General features: G+C 52.7%; 1 protein-coding gene across 4 annotated transcripts in view; it reads right to left on the reverse strand.

Annotated features, from left to right (window-relative positions):
* The window catches only part of SLC22A23 (solute carrier family 22 member 23), a 203,053-nt gene that overhangs the window by 8,210 nt on the left and 172,042 nt on the right, over positions 1-22,801 (reverse strand). For 2 of the 4 annotated variants that reach the window (XM_031666869.1, XM_031666870.1), the window contains 6 exons: positions 20,387-20,514; positions 12,081-12,183; positions 10,748-10,980; positions 8,983-9,015; positions 8,838-8,861; positions 7,763-7,886 (listed from right to left, as the gene is read on the reverse strand). In XM_031666869.1, coding sequence (XP_031522729.1) covers positions 7,763-7,886; positions 8,838-8,861; positions 8,983-9,015; positions 10,748-10,980; positions 12,081-12,183; positions 20,387-20,514 — 645 coding nt within the window. The remainder of the gene's footprint in view (positions 1-7,762; positions 7,887-8,837; positions 8,862-8,982; positions 9,016-10,747; positions 10,981-12,080; positions 12,184-20,386; positions 20,515-22,801) is intronic. The other 2 variants (XM_031666871.1, XM_003896976.5) reach the window with 1 other exon arrangement.

Genomic DNA, 22,801 nt, shown 5'->3' on the forward strand with positions numbered 1-22,801 from the left:
CACTGAGCAGCACTGAGCAGCAGCTCCCTTGTGCTGGGGACTTCTCAGGCTTTGCTGCTCAGACGGGGAGAGCATCCCTGCCTTTGTGACCTGATGCCTGCTCCCACAGACCCTCTCAGGATGACCTGGGTTGACATGGGGGGACGTGAATGGAGGAGGCTTGGGCAGGGGTGACCTGGGCAGGGAGGATGGGAGTCCTAGGGTTCCCAGGTGGCCCTCGTAAACCAGACACACACAGGTCTATGCTAATAACCCCAGGGAGAATCGCAGCTTCGGAGCCTTTATCTCAGAATGCAATGGAAGCATGGTGATATTGTGTGTGTGTGTGTGCGTGTGTGTGTGTTGGGGAGGGGGTTTGTCCTATTTTATAACAAAAGAATAGAAGACACTTCTCTCTCCCTTCTCTCCCTCTAATGTAGAAATGACCGCCTCTCTATAGGTTGCAGTCCACCTATCTGCATCCACCATAGGCCCAGGGGCAGCCTTGCCAGGCTTGCAGTCCTAGGGGATAAAGAGTTGCTGGATTCTTCCCTTTCCCAGCTGCTGCTTGTCCAGCCATGACCAAGTCCTCAGGGCGTCCACTCCAGGCCGCCTGGGTCTGCGCTCCTCCCAGCCATGACCAAGTCCTCAGGGCCTCCACTCCAGGCCACCTGGGTCTGCGCTCCTCCCTGCTGCATCTTCTGCACCCCCTGGACTTTGTTTCCTCACTATTGCCAAACCAATTTTCCTAGAACACAGAGCTAATCATGTCACCTGGCTGCTCAGAGTCCTCCAGTGGCTCCCTCCTGCCTGCAAGGTGATGCACAGATCCTGGGGGCCCCACCTCTTCATCCTGTCCTCTCCCTTTGAGTCTCACTACTCATGGCGCCGGGGTCCTGTCTCACTGCTCATGGCGCCGGGTCCCTCAGCTCTGTCCAGTGCTCGCTCTGTGAGGTTCACCTATGCTGGCTCAGCCGAGCTCCCACGGGCTACCCGGGTAGGGCGCCGTCTGCGCACGTCTGGAGGAAGTACTGCCTTCCGGTACAGGGGCTTTGTTAATGTTTGTTCCATTAGATTATTGTCAAGACCAGGGCGTCGGCCATTAGCCTTCAAGCCTTGAGTAAACCCACATACAAAGAACCAGCCCAAAGTGAGCTATAGAACAGACTTCTGCTGCCACAAAGGTGCGAGTGCCGTGGCTGGGAGCAGGCGTTCTGGAGCCCATGAGCTTGAGCTAGAATCCTGGCCCCCCATCCACCAGCTTCACCTCCCGAAGCCTCGGTCTGCATCTGCAAAATGGGGATGAGAAAAGCTCCAACGTCCAAATGTGGTGGAGGTTAAAGCACGAATGTGACTAGCATGGGGACAGGAAGATCCATGGATTGATTGGTTCCAGGGATGGTAGCATCCACTGAGTGCTGGGGAGGGGCCACCCAAGTCCTTCAGGGTCTAGGGGGCAGCTGGGTGTAGAGGAACCAGAGCTGGAGAGGTTCAAGAACTGGGAGGCGAACAGGATGAGCCTCTCCCATGGGCCTAAAGCCCCCAGGCATGGAATGGAGTCCTAAAAGTTGGCAGAGGGGGCTGTGCCACTGGGATTCTTCTCCTCCGCCCTGGCCCTCCTCTCAGTGAGGCACCAAGCTCTGCAAACACTGCCTCCTCAAGCCGCTTCACACCCGCCTACCCTCAGCCTTCCAGGAACCTCTGTTCCTGCTCCCCGAGCCCTGGGAATCCTGCCTCTCCTCCTCCTGCCGCTGTGCACTTGCTGCACACACATCCCCTCTAGAGCCGCTATGTGTGGGGCTCCAGTCCACACCCCGGGAATCCTCAGTCCCAGCCACCCTTCCTGAGTCCAGGCTGAGCAGGCTCTCTTGGGTGCTACCCCTGAATCCTCAGGACACTTGTGTAGCCCAAAGACACATGTGCGTTGCGTGTCTGTGTGTCTCTAATAGACACGAGATGTCACCAGGGCAGGACCAGGCTCCACTCCATGTGCTGTCCCCAGCACCTGCCCAGCCACTGAGACCTGGCTGGCACCTGGGCATCTACTCAGCACCATAGTCGGGTTTCTAGACTGGCCCCAGTAATTCCCACCCTTGTGCCTTGAGCGTGCGCTGGGCCTCAAGGTACAAGGTACAGATAACTTACTTTTTAGCAATAAAATACAGCCAGGATAGTGAGATGTTCCTTCCACAACAAGGTTCCAAAAGGCGGATTCTAGCAGACTCTTGCTAGCTTTGACCAAGGGAGCTGCCTTGTGACTGTGGTCCCTGTGGCCAACAGCCAGCGAGGAGCTAAGGCTGCCAGCCCCACAGCCCGTGAGGAAACAGAGCCTACCAGTACCTGACTTGGTTTAATGGTGGACCCTACCCACTGATGGTAGCCTGTGAGAGACCCAGAGCAGAGGACCCAGCCAGGCCATGCCCAGACTCTGGAGCCATGGAAACCATGAGACAGTGGATGCATGCTGCTTCAGGCCCCTGTTTCGGAGCCATTGGTTATGCAGCAATAGAAAACCAAGATACTCTGTGAGTGACAGATTCCCCAGCCTTAGCCACGGAGGGAGATTGACAGCCACCTCTCACGCAGGCTATGACAGTCATCAGCACTTCACATTAGAAAGCCCTTTCCAGGGAGAGGCTGAAAGAGTTGCAGGAATAGCCACACCACTGTGCTTCATAGTGTATGGGGGATATGGATGAGGAAGAGCAAGAATTTGGGGGATGTCTCCCAGATACTCACACTTTTTCCAGGCTGAGGGTCCCAGACCACCGTTCAAAGACACTGCATCTTTCTGTCAGTATGTGTTCACGTGCCGGTCGCCTTACTAGTCTCTGAGCCCCTCAAGGGCAAGAATTATTTTCTAGGACATCAACAGGCACGTGTTGTTTGTGTTTAATAAATACTGGATGCTTGCGGATCACACTGGCTTCCTGAGTAGGAAGGTCAGCTCACCCAGATGAATGGGACAGGTTAAATATAGATGACCACTGCAATGAGCAGTAAGATCAAATCCTTCTGTAAGATGAAGACTGAACACCTAAAATAGCCAATTAAGTGTTTCTGGTAGACCTGGCTCCTTCAGGAAGCCACAGGGCATATCAGGTGCTAGGGATAATGGACAGGATCTTAATGGGGACATCATTTTCTCGGAAACCGCCCAGGTTTCTGCCTGACCTTCCCGGCATTACATGTGGACAGCACTGACAAGCAGCGAGAGGACTGCCCTTACTCACACAGGAGTCACATGCAGGAGTGCAGAGCACAGACCCCCAGGAGGGGTGGGCACAGGGCCACTGTGAAAAGGCAAACTGCATGGAGCAAAAGCCTGGCATTGTGCCTGGTGAACCACATCATACGGATCTATCTTGTTAACCGTGCCAAATAAAATGAAATGAAATATATTTAATTTGCAGATCATTAGAAAAATGTCTACATATATGTGTATACATAATATGCAACAAATATACACATGCATATAGAATATGGAATATATCTTTTTATTTTTTTCTGTGGAAGCAATGATCTGGTTTTCTATCAAAGATTCCTTGACATAGCCGGGCATAGTGGCTCACGCCTGTAATCCCAGCACTTTGGGAGGCCGAGATGGGCAGATCATGAGGTCAGAAGATCGAGACCATCGTAACCAACAGGTGAAACCCCGTCTTTACTAAAAATACAAAAATTAGCTGGGCGTGGTGGCGCGTGCCTGTGATCCCAGCTACTCGGGAGGCTGAGGCAGGAGAATCGCTTGAACCAGGGAGATGGAGGTTGCAGTGAGTCAAGATCACGCCACTGCACTCCAGCCTGGCAACAGAGCAAGACTCCGTCTCAAAAAAAAAAAAGATTCCTTGACATTATTCAGTACGATTAGGAAAAATTGTGGCAGAAGTTGGTATGCCATTTTTGGCTTTTTTTTTTTCTCTCTCTTGAAATCTCAGATTAGAGAAAGAGATTGTTACGTCCTTGGTTTTAAGGTTCATTTCCTGCCCTGAAATGTGGGCTCTGCCTGTGCCTTTTCTGCTTTTCTCTAGGTTGTCACTAGAGGGCAGCACAGGCCCGTGTTGACAAGTCAGAGCTGCTTGATTTATGGACAGAGAACGGAGGGCAGGCACTGCCTCCTTGTGCCTTAGGAGCACAAAATTGTAATATCCACGGGATATCTTTATTTTACTAGCAATAGGATCTAAATAAAGTAGACTGATATGCAGGCCGACTTCTTATTAGAAATGGCAAACTTCACTGAATTAAGGATTCCAGAATCAAATTGCTGTTAGCCATGTGACGTTACCATCTCGCGTTGAAACACCGGAGGTGAGCCTCCCATTCCACCTCCTCTTTTATATTACTTAATGTGACTTGACTACATATCTGTGAAGTCGAGGATGAGCAAATATTTGTACTTTTTTTTTTTTTTTTTTTTTGAGATGGAGTCTTGCTCTGTCGCCCAGGCTGGAGTGCAGTGGCCGGATCTCAGCTCACTGCAAGCTCCGCCTCCCGGGTTCACGCCATTCTCCTGCCTCAGCCTCCTGAGTAGCTGGGACTACAGGCACCCGTCCCCACGCCCGGCTAATTTTTTGTATTTTTTGTAGAGACGGGGTTTCACCGTGTTAGCCAGGATGGTCTCGATCTCCTGACCTCGTGATCCATCCGCCTCGGCCTCCCAAAGTGCTGGGATTACAGGCGTGAGCCACTGCCCCTGGCCTTTAAGATACAACTTTTTAAAGAAGTTGAACAGACTCTGATGCTCCCTTAATCCCAGGTCATTCTGGCCCTCGGTGCCTATTCTTGAGGCAGCATTAAAGCAGAGGACAGATGTCAGGGAGTCGTCAGTCAGGGAGGGTCTCAGGGAGGCCCGTCCGGCTTATGACCTAGAAAGGGCCAGGGCCGCCGGAGTGGGCAGAGCAGGAGAAAACAGGTGGGTGTCATGATCCCCAGCGCCTGCGTCCTCTCTCACCTGGACCCTCGTGTGAGGGCAAAGGAAGCCTTGGAGCCCACCTGGAACATCCAGATGGACAGTGGATAGAAAAGATCAGCCCCAGCACAGCCAGCAGCTGCTTCCAGATCCACCCAAGACCGCAGGCCACTTCTGCCCATGTCAAGCTGGGAGGCGGACACAGTCAGATACACTTGCAAAGTCACCCAACTCCCAACGTCTTACAAATGAATCTAATGAGCTGTGCACTGGCTGATGAGAACCACCACCTGGCCTGGGCCTGAGCGGGTAGCTGGTTCTGTCGATGTGAGGTCTGGACAGAACCTCATGAAACAATATTTAGTTTACTTGGCCTCTATCATCCTTGGGGCAATAGATTTCTGCAAGCCTTTGTTGCTTTTTATTGCGGAACAAGTATAAAAAGTATAAAAGCATTTTTTGAACTTTCTGCAGAAAATTTCATAACCTCGTATTTGCTTCCAGGCAGTCCATCCTGGCCCCTTACCCTTTGCTGCCAGGAGGCTTGTCTGTAGTAGAGTGTCACAGGGAAAGGCTAGTTCTGTGCTACGCTGGAGCTCATGGGCCTCAGGCCGTCCATCCCGGCTTATCTTGGATTTCTCTCTGTGAAGTCGGGGGATGGCAGGGGAGTCCACTTCCATCCTAGTGCCTCCATGGGAATCGTTCCCGAGTGCATTTGCAAGAAAGAGCTGCGGCCTCCCGATGGCACGGGTGAAAAGGGCTCCCAGCGAGAAGAGGGATTTGTCAGGAACGCTAGACATTCTCCCAGCCTGGCCCAGGGACCCCCTTTGGACTCAATTTCCTTTCATCCTCCGCAGGCACGAAAACATCACCAAGGGTCACATATTTTTTCCAGTTTGTCATCTTGGCCAGCTGAATCTGAGAACATGTTTGTTGAATTTCTGTCCCCAAATCTTTCCAGGTTTGCATCAAAGAGGAAAAGGAAACAGCATTTCCTTCCGTCTAGCTTGCTAAGCTAAATCTAACAGAGAATAATGATCCTACCAACTGCCAGAGTTCAGGGGTCCCTGCTGGCCCCCCCTCCCCCCACCAAATGCATAATCATGCAAAGGCTGCAAGAGACCAGCTGGAAACCCGGAAGGTCTGACTGCGGCTTCTGCTCTATTGAAAGACTCGTCTTTGCTGTTTTCTTTGATAAAGGAGGGAAATTTCACTTTCCCCCCTTTAGACAGGGAGTGAGCCTGCGGTCTGCCTGAGGTATCTTGCAACTGCAAGCACTAAATAAGCTCCTGACTCATCTCTCCCCTGTGGCTTATGCAGAAGGTAGGGACAGGATGAGTTCTGTGGTGCTTAATCATACAATACCTCGGCATTTCTGTCCAGGTACCCAGTAGCTGTCAGGCTGGGCCTGTATGATACAGATCCAAGAGAATGAATCAAAGTGCGGATGTGAAGATGCTGTTGTTAGCACGGCTACTGGAAACGTGGAAAGTAAGAAAGTCCACGGACTTGCCTACTTGCTCCCAAAGCCTTCCCCAGCACCAGAGGGGCTGAAATCATTAGCGTCCACATAGCCTGCCTTGGACTGGAGTGGCCTCTACTGGATTTTCCCAAGGGTGTCACTATTCGGACACCTGGGTTTTGACTCACGGCTGAACTATTGGCCTTACTCTCAAGTTCTGTTTCATGAAGGCACATGCATGAGAAATGCTAATGACACTCCTTTAAGAAGTTCAGTGTGGTATAACTCAAGCTAAGCTCCTCAGTAAGTCACAAACTGCAGGAAAATGACTGCAGCTGAGTGATGCTCTTGTAGTGGAGGCATGCCTTTTTCTTAACCTATACGCATGGCAACAGTAAATGGTGTGTAGCACCCAGAAGCCACGACCCAGGGACAGAGACGGCACCAGGAAGGGGTCAGCCTCACTTTCTGAACTAAAACAAAAGTGGCTGAGCACAAGTGAGTCACACCTTTTAGGGAGGTGTGAAATGGTCACAGACTCCACGAGGGCAGGACTGTGCTGTTGTGTTTTCTGGGCCTAGTGTCTGGCACGCAGTGGGCTCTCCATCCACGTTTCTTACATGAGTCAGTGATCTCACTTGCTGGGCCTTCTCTCTTTGGATTCATGACATCAGCTTCTCAGGTCAGTATAAAATAAGGCTCTTTCAGCCTGGCACGGTCGCTCACGCCTGTAATCCTAGCACTTTGGGAGGCTGGGGTGGGGGGATCACCTGAGGTCAGGAGTTCGAGACCAGCCTGGCCAACGTGATGAAACTGCGTCTCTACTAAAAATGCAAAAATTAGCCAGGCGTGGTGGCAGGCACCTGTAATCCCAGCTACTCGGGAGGCTGAGGCAGGAGAATCGCCTGAACCCAGGAGGCAGAGGTTGCAGTGAGACAAGATCACGCCACTGCACTCCAGGCTGGACAACAAGAGTGAAACTGCATCTTGGGCGGGGGGCGGGGGGCGGGGGGGAAGACTCTTTCTACTTTTTAAAACATTCTGCAATAGCTGTGCCGTGAGGTCTCTTAGCAGAGTTGGCGGCACAGGTTCTGGTGGAAGTGTGGCATGAGTGATCCACTGAATTCCCCCCTTGCCAGTCACTGACATATTTCCTGGGCCCAGAGTAGCTCCCTGTTCCCCCTTCTTCCTGCTGCTGCCTGGACAGGACCCCAGGGCCAGGTTCTCCCGTGACTCTCGGGTGCCTCGGGGTTGGGTACAACAGGCTCCTCGGCTGTGAACCATGAAGCCGATGTGCCCAGAGCCAGAGACAGAGCTGATGCTGGTTAATCCCACACCAGCCTGGAGCCAGGGACTTGTCTTTGAGTCCCGAGAAGCCGCCGTTCCCCGGGGTGTCTCCCATCACGCACCTTATCACCGTCGGGGTGATCTCCGCACAGAAGAACACGCTGAGGCTCCCCACTGCATGGGAGGCAAACATGCCCACGATGGAAAACGCGATGGAAAATTTGTCCTTGACGCTGTCACTCATCCCTGGGGGAGGGTCAGAAGAAGGGGATGGTGAGGGAAGAGAGGAAGCCAGGCCAGGGTGGGAGGGAGGCCTGGGGCTGCACGGCACGGCTCCTCCCCAGTGCCCAGCGTGCGGCATGGATGGGTGTGCAGTTCCCTCTGGGAACCAAGACCCTCAAGGACTAGACGCCCAGAGTCCCCGCAGTAGGTTTTGTGGGGCTCCTGTGAGTCCCTGTGCATCAAGCATGCTGGAGCTCATGGCAGCCTCTATTGGCATTCCTCAGCCGGGAGCCATGCCTGGTGGGAGGGCAGGCTGGCATGTCCCCAGTGCCACAGCAACATCCCTCTGCCCTGGCCTACGTTTGCTCCAGTCAGGTCTGATGTGCCCAACACCTGGGACAGGGGAGCTGAGTCAGGGTTAAGGAAACAAAAACTCAAGCCACAGAATTTATGGGCCCAGAAGGAAAGTGTTCAACCCATCAAAGCCCTCGTGAATGGCACCGGAGACCGACCTCGAACCAGGGCTGTGTCTGGCACCGTGCATGGACATGCTGTCAGGGCCATACAGCTAGGGCTCAGCTCAGCTCCCCCAAGGCTGCAGAGAGGGCAAGCGCTCCCCAGGGACACGGGCGAGGGCTGGGGCAGGCCAGGCAGGAGCAGCAGCAGCTTCAAGGTGCAGGGCGGCACTGTGCTGTCCCCAGAGCTGGAGGGCAGCAAGCTTACACGGGTCAAAGGGGGACAGCGGCTTCCCCTGGCAGCACAGACAGCCGGGCCCCAGCACTCCCGGCCTTTCTCCCCCACCCAGATGCTGTCCATAAGACAAAGCAAGCTGGCGCTGGGCCAGGGCCTGTGCTGAGCCTGGTGCCAGGGGAAGGGGTGGGGCATGCGTGCCAAGCAGCACAGAAACAGGGAAGCACCAGTCGCTCTTTCTAGAGGCAAGAGGGAGAATACAAATGTATCCGTATAGTGTCCAACCTACGGCCAACTTCAGCTGCAGTTCTTGGAGGGCAAGGGGGAGAAAGAGAGGAAATGGAAACCACAGGTCCGTGAGTCTTGGAGAAAACGCCCGTTTAGATGTAATACAAGATGAGGAAGCACAGCCCACGCGCTTGGGACTCACCTGAGTCTGGGTGCTGGCTGTACTTTCCAATCACTGGGCCCGCGGACATGATCGCACCCACACAGACAAGGGCAAAGCAGGTGAGGAGAGAGGAGAGAGCACGTTAGGTGTGGAATTAGCCCAGTGTGTTCCCACGTGACTTGGTTCAAGCAAACTCCCTTCCGTTTCTGGGGGGCGCTGGCTGCCAGGGCAGTGGAGTTCATACTGCACTAAACAAAGATCTTTTTGTTAGGAAGACAGGGGTAAGGTCCCGCTGACCTCAGAGCCTGGGGAGAAAATGGAACCTCCACAGCGAGACCCTAGCAGGTGCGAAGGGTGAGCTTCCGTGCATATAAAGTCACCCACGGGCCACTGCGGCCTGCACTCAAGCAGCATCAAGCACTGTGGGGCACCCCTGCTGGCCCCAGCTCTGCTCCTCACGGCTGCCTGGTGTTCACTTGGGGCTCCTGTGCATTCCTGCTCAGGGCCAAAGGGGCATGGCAACACCTGGTGGCCGAGGCACTCCGCCACTTCTGCCCCAGCTGTGTGAGCAGGGCAGAGGCTCCCGGAAGGGCAACTGGGGAACGGGGATGGAGGGAGACAGGCACCACGTGTGTATTCCATTAGCTAAGCCTCCCAGCAGTCTCCCCGCAAGGTACAGATTGCACAGGAACTGTCCAAGCTAGAGAGCCGCTCCTGAGTTGGAAGTGAGCCCTCTCTAACCCAGGCTGCACGACAAGGCCGCTCTGATCTGGGGGTGGTGGACAGCCCTGGCATCTAGTTCTGAGAGCCTGGGTTCATTTTCCTTGTAAAGGCAGGGGAGCTCTGTGGGGTCGATGTTCCCACAGTGTCCCGAGCCTGTCCCAGGAGGACCGTGCCAGGGCGGGAGAGGAGGTTCGGCGGCCCTGCCTGTTCATGTCGTGCCCTGGGCCGGCCACAGAGGTGCTGTGGTGGTTTGTCCACACACGGGGTATCTGTTAGTGAGGAGCTATACAGAGCTTGCTGGAGGGGCCAGACGGACTCTCTAGTTTTGCCTTAGATTATTATTATTATTTTTTTGAGACAGAGTCTTGCTCTGTCACCCAGGCTGGAGTGCAGTGGTACAATCTCAGCTTACTGCAATCTCTGCTTCCCGGGTTCAAGTGATTCTTCTGCCTCAGCCTCCCGAGTAGCTGGGACTACAGGCATGTGCCACCAAGCCCAGTTAATTATTTTTTGTATTTTTAGTAGAGATGGGGTTTCACCATATTGGCCAAGCTGGTTTGAACTCCTGACCTTGTGATCCGCCTGCCTCGGTCTCCCAAAAGTGCTGGGATTATAGAGGTGAGGCACCGCATCTGGCCAGATTATGTTTAACCTTTACTGAGAAATTCTTTGGTCCAAAGAGAAGCTGATGAACTCGGGAACATCTGCTGAAAAGCAGGGCCCTAATGCGAGGGTGACAAAACAGATTTATTTCCCCCTTCATGTCACTAGAAAGAAACAATCCTTTGTTCTTCTTTGTCATACACAGAAGCAGTCTGCCCCATTAGTGAAGACCCGGCCACCAGGACTCGGACGGAATCATGGTGCAGCCCAGGCTGGGGCAGCGGGAGGAGGGAAGGCCCAGGGCCCTCCGAGGCGGGCTCCACAGATGCTCTCACGGAAGCTCTGTCCTCCCCAAAGCAGCTCCTTCCAGCCGTAGATTTCAGAGTGGCTGCTGGAGTCTTACTCAGCCCTTTCAAATGCCTTTGGGGGTCTGCCAGCCCCCCTCCCTGCACGCAGCCCGCCTCCCTGGCCCACTCACGGTTGAGGAGGCCGAGCTGCAGGAGCGAGGCCAGGGCGGTGAGGATCATGAAGAGCAGCAGGCCCCCCCTGCGCCCGAGGAACCGGACCACCACGCACATGGCCAGGCAGGACACCAGCGCGATGCTGGCCGTGGTATAGTAGTCAGCGTAGAAGTTCTCCAGGAGCGGCACCTTCACCTCGTGGCCCATCATGCTCCTGGCAAAGCAGTGGTGGATCCCGTACCCTGTCAGCCTGTGGAGACATGCCGAGCGGCGGTGGGTGGGCTGCCCCCACGCCAGGGGCTGTGCCATTTCCCAGGAGCTCATGGTGTCAGGTGACCAGGAGATGAAGAAGCAACTCAATGTGTCATAGAAAAGCCCGCCATGACCGAACCACGAGCAGATTCCAGAGCAAATGCAAACGAGGAGACGTGAGAGAAATATGGAATGCTTCTCCTGGGGGGCGTCCACGCTCATGCTCCTCTGCCGTGGCTTTAGTAGACAGGTGTGGGCACAAGAGCGGTCACCCTGAGCGGTCACCCTGGCCCCGAGCCCTCACCCTGGGCCTCCGTCTTTACCTGTGGCAGCTCGAGACCCTTCACAAGGAGTGCCACACCCCAGATGACCCCTAACCCAAATGAGTCGAATCCCTCCCCTCCGCCACCTTGGTGACCTCTGACCCTGAACAAGGGACTGCCTTGCGCAGTCAGGGCCACTGAGCTGTCAGTCAAGACAGGAGTGACCTTCTAGGTACACACCAAGCCCAGGGACTGGGCTGCGAAGAACCTGCGTGAACGATGTCCCCAGCCCCTGCAGGACCCAGCAGGCGGGGTGACCAGGGCCGGTGAGGGCCCTGGGAGGAGGTCTGGGCTCACTGGCCTGGCTCAGGCCCACCTGCCTCCTCCCGCGGCCATCCTGGTGCCTCTGGCCAGACTGGCTGCAGCTTCAGGAAGGGTGGGGCCGGCTACAGACAGGGGCCACGGCCACTTTGCAGCCAAGGCCTCATGGGTCTCAAATCCCCTGTCCCGAGACAGGGCCCAGAAGTCCCAGCCTTGTAGCAGCCCCCACTGTGCCCCTCAGGAGGTGCGTTCATGTGCATCTTGGTTCCCGGGACCTCATGGGCACATGGTGGGGAGGCTCTGCTCACAGGATTTACACGCCTGGGCTGGGGGCACCGGCTGCTTGAGGCTTCCGGGAGGGGGAGGCCAGTATCTTCTAGCCCGTGTCACTTTTCACACACACCCTTAGGATTCCAAGTTCAGCGGGGTGGGGAGTAGGGCCCTGGGCTTCACCGCTGCCCACCTTCTTCCCTGGCCCCCTCCCACCCGGCTGGCACTTGTCTCTGTGACTCACGAGTTCACGCACAGGACCACAATGTTCTTCCACAGGTTCCGGGTCCCCACCACCTTCACGATGCAGACCTTCTTGGGCCTCCGGGAAAGCTCCTTCTCCAGCTCTGCAAAGAAACAGACCCTGTGAGCCCTGGGCAGGCCGCCATGGAGGATGGCACAGCAGCTGCAGGCACAGTCCTGGTTCCCCAGTCTGGGCACCACGGAAGGGAGAGAAAGCCTTTTTTTTTTTTCTTTGCCAGTGGAGAGGGTCTAGGTTTCCGGGATAGAAAGGCACTCAGAAGACTCCAGCTCTGCAGTTCCGGTTTCCCTCGGGTGCCTGAGAGGGCACAAGGTGCACCGTCAGCAGAAGTTTCCATCACAAACCCTTTTTGTGAAAGCGGGCCGAGTACACACAAATAAACAAACAGTGTCGACTCAGTTCACTTTTGTCTGAGGACAGAGCTCAGCGATGATATTCTAGGTTACTGAGGCACTCATTAGGCCCTGGGCAAATCTAAACAAGCAGTTCTTTTCCGTACACTCTGCATCTGCCTGTGTCACCCCCGGCTCGGAGACTGGGAAGGCCACGTGCAGATATGCTCCTTAGCCTCGTGGGGTGGAACTTACCATGGCTGTAGCTACTGCTGCTGAAACTGCCCTTAGGACATACGAATCTTTGAAAGACAAACACATAAGTGAATACATCTGCATGTATACACACATACATGCACACATTCATACGCATATGTATACATGTGCATGTTTTAGTTAATGGAAGTCCTTGGGAGCTGGACAATGTTTTGGCTTCAAGGGATGTGAGCAACTATAAAGTCATGAGACTGGGTTTCTTGTGCGGCCCCAGCAGCTCTGAGAGCCCCTCTGAAGGGAGTCCACCAGCGCAGTGTTACAGGGGTCTGCAGAGGTGCTGGTGTCGATTTGGCAAGTTACAGGGAAGATTCAGAATGCGGCAGAGGCTCCAGGAGCTGTTTGCCTGCGCGTCTGGGAGCAGGAATGCCACTCGCAGCCTTCTGTTGCCTCTCTGCCTTCCTAGCCTGGCATGTCTTCATGGAAACATCCCCTACTGGGGAGCTAAAACAGAAAAAGGAGACTTCCCGAAGCGGAGGAGAACCAGGACTCTTCAAGACTGTCGAGGTCACGAGAAACAAGAAAGACTGAGCAGCTGTCAGACCAGGAGACTAGGGAGAGGGGAGAACGAGACGCAGTCCTGGGCGGCATCCCGGGGCGGGAGGAGGCTTCACGGAAAGCACGATGACGGGAGGCACCAGATAAAGGCTGGGGTTTGGTGAACAGCAGTGTCCCAATGTCACTTTCTTAGTTTTGACAATAGTATCATGACAATATCAGACGTTCGCAATCGGGGAAGCCGAGTGAGGGGTATACGGAGATTCTGTACTATCTCAGCAGCTTTCCTGTACATCTAAAATTATCCCCGAATAATATATTTATAAAATAAAAAAAGTGGTGGAGATGGGGAGGCCTCTGTCTACTGAGGAAGGCTTCAGTGCTGGGAGTTGCCCCTGGAGGAACCCTCCTGCTCCCTCGGGGGCTGTGTCTCCAGGACCCTGGCCCTGTGCTTCCGAGGGCCACTCTGAACCCGAGATGGCTCAAGTTCCACCTTCCTCTTCCACCTCCTTCCTGCCATCCAGCAGCAGGAGGGTCACAAAGCTCCTTCGTTATAGTTTAAAGAAAAAATGTGTTGCTAAATCCTAGGGATTTAGGAACTTTTTATTCAAACATTGTTTTTGAACTCAGTGTCACCAGCCAGGCCACAGAAGGGAGAAGGAGAAACCTTTCCCTTGTCTGAGGGATATCATGTCTGCTGAGTTTCCAGAACTTTCTTCCTTCCCATACTTAGGTGCAAAGATTGAGGTCTGTATGCAAGCCCACAGGGCTGGCATTTCAGCTGCTGGTCCATGGACCCTCTCAGCTTCCAAGGTCTCCTGACCACTATTTTTCCTTAGCAAAAATGGGCTACTTTGACTACAGGCACAGTTTCTCTATGATTAAAAAAACTAATTTTGTAAAGAGCTTAAAAATATCATGGTTAACAGAAAACCTTGGATCTGATGATCTGAGTATCTTTGCTATTATAGACCTCATCAGAAACCAACTCTAATAGCTACGTTTTATCACCATGGAAGACTTCTGAGAAGAAAATTTAAATGTCCATTAGCAAGTCCATATAAGTTTAAAGTTTAAAAAATACATACCCCAAACTGAACTCCTGATACGTTATTGTTTATGAAGTATGATGTTAAAGAAGCAATAACAACTGCATTATGACCTGAGCTTTTTAAATAAAATTAAACCTAGAACCCAGTCTAAAAAATTGACTGTAGTCTGCAGAGGTAACTGAATTCTTCTAAGTGGAATTAGATTAACCTTTCCAGGGCTATTGATATGTTGTCAGGAAGCACATGAAGTGCTTCCTCCCATGCCTGGCAGAGTCACTGTCCAGTGACTTTTTGCTTATCATACTACCAGTTACTCACATCACCAGCCTGTCAACAACAACATGAAGCTTCTGCAGCATTGTCTGTTCTTCTGGGCCCCAAATCCACAAGCTCTGTGTTATAGGACACTTCAGATGGCTCTAACACCGGTACTCTAACACCGGTAGCTGAATCCAAGAGGCCTTTTTGTCTGTCCAGATATCAGATGGACATCTAGGGACTTCTCTGAACTCCTCACACATGGAAATAAATGGGCAACAGGGAGCCCGGCCAGGTTGTGGGGCACTGGCATCCAGGATTTGCTGCTGTGAGCACCCGGCTCCCGTGCACTCCTCGAGACGGAGGAGGAGGAGGACACATCGGCCTGCTCAACTTAGAGCCATCAGAAAATTTTCCAACCAAAACCCACGTCGAGCCTACTGAATTTTGTTGTCCAACTCCACCCTGCGGCCCTAGTGCCTCCGCATTTTCACGGATCCTCGTGTGGTCGGGGCTGAGATCTGGGTGCTGTGAGGAGCCCGATGAGCCCGGGCAGGAACCCAGCTTCTGCACTTGTGGCTGCCTCCTTGGAAAAGCTGCGCTGTCCTTGCTCTGAGCCCAGCTGCTCATCTGTGAAGTAGGACGAAGCGCTGCCTGGCTGGCTGGGAGAACTCGGTGAGGCCTCCGGGAGCACTCGAGGAGCACGTGTCCTCCTGCCCCGGGCTCAATGAACCCAACATCTCCCACCTTCTCTTCACCAACAGAGGAAGGGAAAGGAGGCCCTGACGACCCTGCTGACTCGCTGGGAGGAGGGCACGGCCTCTCCACATTTGGCCATCTGGTGTGAGAGGTAAATCAGGCCTCCGAGGACAGCAGAGGAGGCAGTGGCCCCTTGCCCAAGACGAGGCTTGGAGGAGCAGGGAAAACACACGCAGAGGAGAACTGGAATTGGCTTGCGTGGGGGTGTGAGATAAACCAGCTTGGTTGTCATCCTAGTGGACGATGCTAGTGCGTTAGGGGTGAAATTGGAAAAACATGAGTTATAGAGACAGCAAGCAAGAAAAGAAAAAGGAGGAGGACAAGGAGCAGGAGGAGGAGAAAAGGAAGGGGAAGAAGGGATGCTGCCATCTCTGCCACAAGAGTCATTAAAAAAGCACACTAAATGCTCCAAGGAGGCAGCTCTGAGCCCCACACCCGTGTTGGGAAGTAGAAAAAGCAGCCGCTGCCCCTTCCACGCAGCCCTTCTCCCCTCCGGGATGGATTGAGATGGCGCCACTCGGCCGCTTGAATAAATGTGCTTTAAAGCAAGTGGAAGATAAGCATCCATAGGAATCTTATCACGAAGTCACCTCAGACAGCACAGTCTTCAACGTCTAGCCAAGCCTTCAGCAACTGACCTGGCACTGCCGACCTCTGTCATCTCTGTCCTCGTCTGCCCAGACCTGGGCTCCACCTAACCCGAGCCCTCTGAGTGAGCCGTGGCGGTCGTCTGCGGAGCGAGGGCCCCATGCAGCCTGCCTGGGGTCAGATCTTGCTTTCATCACTTACGGGTGGTGTGACTTGGGTAAGGTACCTAGTGTGGAACGTGGAGGTGGCCTGACACATCCACCCTCTTGTCATCTCAGGATCTGAACAGATTGTTAAGGCAGAGTGAGGCAGGTCAGGACAAAACCCGAGCTCTGTCATTGCTAAGGGTAGCGGGGAGCCCTACACGGGGCTAAGATGGGGACGCTCGGATCACACAGACTCAGCCGTGCATCCTGGCAATGCTGGGCAGGTTGGCTTCTCCGGGGTAAGGTGTGAGGCTGCCGGAGAGGACTGATGCTGAGGACGGAGGATGCCTGCACCCTGCACGTGGCTCCCCACAAGGAGAGAACACAGGAGCACATTTGCTGTCCTTCCTCTGGGGCTAGCCTGACCCTGAGAGGGATCATGGAGTTACTGTTCCCCAGTGCTCAGCCTCTTTCTGAGCTGTAAAGCAGGAGAATGGCTCCTCTCCCTTGTGAAGCTCAGATGCAGATGACATGCACATGAAGCGCTTCCTCCCATGCCTGGCAGTTGCTGTCCAGTGACTTTTTGCTTATCTTACTACCAGCTGAGCATTCTACATCCCAAAATCTGAAGCCTGAAATGCTCTAAAATTGAGGATCTTTTGAGCACCCACATGATTCTCAAAGGAAATGCTCATTGGAGCATTTAGATTTGGGATTTTTGGATTTGGAAAGCTCAACCAGTAAGTATAATACAAATATCCCCAAATCCCAAAACATCCAATCCCCGAAACACTTCTGGTCCCAAGCATTCTGGATAAGCGATGCTCAGCCTGCAGAACTGAAGGCACAGTCTTGTGTGTGGCACTCATCCTGGGTCTCATTTTTGCATTAGGTTGCTGACCACACAGCCATACTGGGAACCAGCGGGCCCTTTACTCCTGCTAGAAATGCTGGAAACCTCAGGAATTACGACACGGGAGTGCTGTCAGCACTTGGGCGCGTTATGTGATATGAAGGTTGCAGGACTGACATTGAGAGATTGATGCTCAGGAACACACCCACACATCTAAAGTAACTCAGCTACACAGGCCACTGAGAACATCAGACTTGCTAGAAGATAAACCAAGGACAGCTTTAAAACAGAAAAGGAAATAAGACATTTGGGAACATCAGGTTTCCCCCTGGCATAAATCCAAGATTAGGATGTACTGACGGGGCAGCAAGCAGCCCCGCTGGACCCCTACATATACCTCCAGCCAGGCCCGAGACGCTCACCTACCCAGAGGCGCTGCAACCACAGTCCTAACCCTTCCTTACTACAGGAGTCCTGGGTTCGTTCAGCCCATAAATATTCATGGCACGCCTGCTACGCGTCAGGCCTTCGGCTGGGCTGCTGCTGGGGGTGCAGAAGTGTCTGGCTCTACAGACAGAGGCCATGCCTTGCCTGGCCTTGCCGCTCTGCAGGGGTGACAGGCATTAATAAGGAACCCTGCAATTACTCATCATAGCTGGGATGAGAGGAAGCGGGGAGAAGTGCTGAAGCTATAACAGTGAATAACCGGAGGGCGGACTTGGTCTCTAAGGAGCTGGCCAAGGCAAGAGTGGGAGCTGAGAGGGCAGGGAGTGTGCACGGGGAGGGCCCTGTGGAGAGGAAGATGGTGGTGTGTCCTGGGAGCCAAATGAAGGCCAGGGTGTGAGGCGGCGGGAGGCAGAGACCAGAGAGGGCCTCTACAGTGACCTGGAGGACCTGAGGTCTACACGAAACACACTGGGAGGCACTGGAGAGGCTTGAAGCCGGTGGTGATGTGATCAGATCCTGTGTGACCTGGTGGCAGGGAGGATGGAACAAAGCTGGGAGCCCAGCCAGTCGGCCAGGGCACGAGAGGGTGACAGACACGAGGCTTGGAGCGGGTGTTGGCTGTGGGATTAGACGGGGTGATGGGAGGAAGATTCCATGCAGAAAACTGAGTCTGGGCGGAGGAAGCTGGAAGTGGGAGACGTAGCAGCTGAAAGGCACGCTGCCTTCCCCCAGCACTCAGCAGCCCCGCCATCGTGCTGCCATCAACACATCTGACGGCCGGGGGCGGCAGAGAGCAGAGGCCGCCGTGAAGGGCGGCAGGGCAGAGCGAAAGCCGGAGGACCGCTCCCCATGGAGGTGAAGCCTCTGTCCTCTTTCTTAAGTCACATGTCACCAACTACCTCTCACCCAGCCTCCTGCCTGGGACTCTGGAACGGAAATAAGGACCAGCAAAACTCATGAGCAAAGAAATAAATTTTTAAAAAGGATCTAATACCACTTTCCAAATATAGGAGGGAAATGAATCAGTGTAATTAGGATTGAGAAAACAAGCTATTCCCAGACAATATTTTAACGTGAAAGAAGCGGAGTGTGATGGCTTAATTAGGGAAATGCCACAAACAAATTGTACTGTAAGCCTAAGAGCATTAACCTGCTAACGAGTGAGGTCTGGGGAAATCTGGGAAAGCCATCTGGACCGTCCAAAACCAGCAAGCACGGCCCCGCTGGAGAAACCTCGGCTGAGCACTCACTGCTCAGCGCAGGGAAGTTCGTATCTACCCGGAGCTCTCCCTCATGTTACAGCAGCATGGCAAAGCAACCCCTGCTGGACTTTGCAGGTCAAATCCTCGCTCAGCTTCTTAGCAGCTGTGTGACCTCTGGAAGCTACTTAGCCTCTCTGTGCTCTCGTTTCCTCATCGGCAAATGGGGCTAATTATAGTGCCTTTCTCATAGGCTGTCATGGAGAAATAACACACGTGAAGCGCTTGGGACTAAATATTAAATATGAGTTAATATTTGCAAATCACTTAGAAAAGTACCTGACATGGAAGTGGCATGTGAGTGTCATCTTGTTTCTCGTCACTGTCCCTGGATTAAAAAGGGACCACAGATGCACCAACACTCAGCACCCTTCATGTCAACCAGACCTGGCAAACATCCTTCTTTGGTCCAGCGAAGCAAAAGCTTCGGGCGTCCCTGGGTAGGCCCCGCCCCGCCCAGCATGTGGTCCAGTCTGGCTGTCCTGACTCTCAGGTCACTGCACAAGTCGAGGCAGAGGATGACATCCTGGCTGAGCTACGGCAGCACCAAGGAGCTTCTAGTGACCTAGCGTCCCCGATCTTCTGGATTGGGAGTCTAACGAGAGGCCTGTCCAGGCACCAAGGGCTTCTCTGATTTGGGGTTCCTGTGCATCCCTTCCCGTCATAAATGGATACCTGCAGGGCACATTCTCCCACCTCACTCAGGTTCCTGTACCTGCGCCCTGAGAGCAAAGCTTCCGCAGCCACTCTGACTGCAGTCCCTCCCTGCCACCCTCTATCCCGCGGCCCTGCTGTTTCATCCCTCCTGACATAGGCACGCGTAGCTCCCTGTCTGCGTGCCCCACCTGCCTGCAAGCTGCGTGACAGCAAGGCTTTGCCTGTGTCTTCTCTGCTCTAGAATGGTGCCTGAAACACAGCAGGTATTTAGTAAACACCTGTTGATTCAATGAATGAATCGTCATCACAAGCATTTCTGGTCATGGGGGAAAATGAGCACATTCTCTCTTGGACAATGGCCTGGAGGTTATTTTCCCAGGGAATTTTATAACAACTGTCTATCCCAGGTCTTCAGTGAGGGCAGTGAGTCAGAGCGTGGAGCCCACCAGTGACCTTCAAACGGAGATCCATATACCACTTGCATCAGAATCTCTTCTAGTGCTTATTAGAAATGCAAATTCTCAGGGCTTATCCCAAATCAAATAGGTCAGAATCTCTGGGTTCCAGGGAGAGGCCCAGGAATCTGGATTTTAACAACCTCCTGGTGAAACGTGGATCCTCAGGTTGAGAACCCCCACCTAGCTGTGGTAACGCTCCTGACACACAGGAGTTCTATGGATCTGAACGACTATCCAAAAACACTTCACCTTTCCTGTCTTCAGCTGCCCAACAAATAGGTCATGGCCAGGTAAAGACAGTGGCTCTTTGAAGGTCATGCTTAGGAAAGGTGAGGTCATGGGCCCATCTACACCCTGAGCCAGAGCTCTGGCAGTGTTTAGACCTGGCAGGCTATGGGCCAGACAGTCAGATATTCCCTTGAACAGTGTATACTGGGCTCATGGCTCGCTTCTGGATTTAGGCAGGAGAGGAGGAGATCCAGAGTGTGCTGTACTTGATCATGAAAGAAACCAATACCTAGAAAGTGGAGAGAATGTCAAGGCTGCTACATTGCCCTTGTGCAGGCCAAAAGGTCAGAGGAGAATTGCACAGCTGGTTAAAACAGCTGCTTGTGCAATAAAACCAGCCCAGGTGTCAGGGACCTGCCCCGTGGAGCCTCTGTGAGCCCTGCATGACCTCCTGCCCTGGCCAGCCCATGGTGTACTCACCTGGCATCACACCCTTGATGTCACCCTCAGGGTTCATACGGTTCTTCTGTGTGAAGTGGAGGATCAGCCTCTTTGCAGACTCAAACTGCTGGGTGGCCATCAGCCACCGGAGGGACTCGGGGAATATCCTTTAAAGACACAAAGGGGATCGGTGGATGTCTTCTGATTCTGCACGGCACCGGGAAGTGTGGCTTAGGTGTGGCCCGGGAGCTTCCCAGGCAGGTGGCGGTCAGTCTCCAGTTAGGCATCAGCCTCATCGGGGGAGATGAAACCCAGGGCACTGAAACATTCCCAATTTTCTTTCCCAAAGTGTAAAAATCGAGACCTTAAAATGCTTAACAAAAGTTAAAAAGCACATGTTCTCACCCACATACGGAAGCTGAAAAAAAGGTGATCTCATAGAAGTAAAAAGTAGAACAGAGGATACTAGAGGCTGGGAAAGGTCAGGGGAAATGGGATAGGGGGAGGTTGGTTGAAGGTTACAAAATTATAGCTAGGTAGGAGGAGCAAGTTCTAATGTTCTATGCCACCTAGGATGACCATAGCTACTAATAATATACAGTTTCACATAGCTAGAAGGAGGATGTTCAATGTTCCCAACACGAAAAAGTGGTATTTGCGATGATGGGCACGATAATTACCCCGATCTGATCATTTTACATTCTACGCATTGCACCATCACTGTGTACCCCATAAATATGTACAATTACTACGTGTCAATTACAAAAATAAAAAATAATTTAAACAATGTAACAGAGTAGCAGATGTCAACAACATTCGTACCAGTTGTGTCAAGAAATCAGTGTACACCCTTCAAAGTAATGCACGGAGAGACAACTCACGGAAAGCTGCTGCTTTGCTTGTATTTTGTCACAATAAATAGTAATAGAATGATTCTACGTTGAAAAAATTACTTCCAAATATGACCAACCTGCAGTTATTTTCAGTTGTGGAACATGAAGGCTCAGTCTCCCAGAGTTTTCCTTCAGAGCTATTCACATGTTACTGCTAACTGCATGTCACTTTGCCCTCAGACGATGCCACATCACAGTGGTTTTCAAGTTTTACCAAAGTAACAGAATCTATGTTTTTTTTAAAAGACGGAATCTTGTGAGGCACCCCAATACAAAAAAACCAGCGTTTTATTATCAATTAATTTTATAAATTTACATTTATGACAATATTTACAAGCTGCTCAAAGAGAACACGGTGACTGCACAGAGCAGGAGATGGCATACTATCTCTGCAAAAGTCCAAGTCATCAATATTTTAGACTTTAAGGGTGAAATGGTCTCTCCTCATCTTGGCCTTGTGGCCTGAGAGTGGATGTATGGGAGTGGGTGTGGCTATGGGCTAATAATACTTTATTGCAAAACAGGCAGTTGACCCTTGACTGTTTGGGAGAGACAAAAAGTAGAAATCAAAGCTCAAGATGACAGTCCTAGCTTCTTGTAGCCCTCAGTGTTCTAGTTATCACTTCACTTTATTTTAGTTAAAATTGTGTCAGGAAAGTCACCACGGATGCTGGTAAGAAGTTATTGTGGCCGGGCGCGGTGGCTCAAGCCTGTAATCCCAGCACTTTGGGAGGCCAAGATGGGCGGATCATGAGGTCAGGAGATCGAGACCATCCTGGCTAACACGGTGAAACCCCGTCTCTACTAAAAAATACAAAAAAACTAGCCGGGCGAGGTGGCAGGCGCCTGTAGTCCCAGCTACTCAGGAGGCTGAGGCAGGAGAATGGCGTGAACCTGGGAGGCGGAGCTTGCAGTGAGCTGAGATCTGGCCACTGCACTCCAGCCTGGGCGACAGAGTGAGACAAAGAAAAAAAAAAAAAAAGAAGTTATTGTAACTACCGAACACCTGCTTTGCAAACTCAAACTCAGGATAGTTCTTTTTTTTTTTTGAGATGAAGTCTTGCTGCACGCCAGGCTGGAGCGCAGTGGTGTGATCTCAGCTCACTAAAACCTCCGCCTCCCAGGTTCAAGTGATTCTCCTGCCTCAGCCTCCCTAGTAGCTGGGATTACAGGCGCGCACCACCATGCTTGGCTAATTTTTGTATTTTTAGTACAGACGAGGTTTCACCATGTTGGTCAGGCTGGTCTCAAACTCCTGACCTCGTGATCCACCTGCCTCTGCCTCCCAAAATGCTGGGATTACAGGCGTGAGCCACCATGCCCGGCCTCAGGAGAGTTTTACAATGAATCTAACAGCTAGAAAAAGTATTAATGGTGCTTCCCTCACCCCGGCCCAAATTCATATATTGGAAACTAAACCCCAATGTGATAGTATTAAGAGATAGGGCCTTTAGGAGTGATTAAGTCATGAGAACGGGAGGCTGAAGAGAGGTACCTTGCCCCTTCCCTCATGTGAGGACATATAGAAGGCTCCTCTATGAGCAACGCACGCTTGCCAGAC

The sequence above is a fragment of the Papio anubis genome, chromosome 6 (genome assembly GCF_008728515.1).
Source record: "Papio anubis isolate 15944 chromosome 6, Panubis1.0, whole genome shotgun sequence".
Classification (NCBI taxonomy): domain Eukaryota; kingdom Metazoa; phylum Chordata; class Mammalia; order Primates; family Cercopithecidae; genus Papio; species Papio anubis.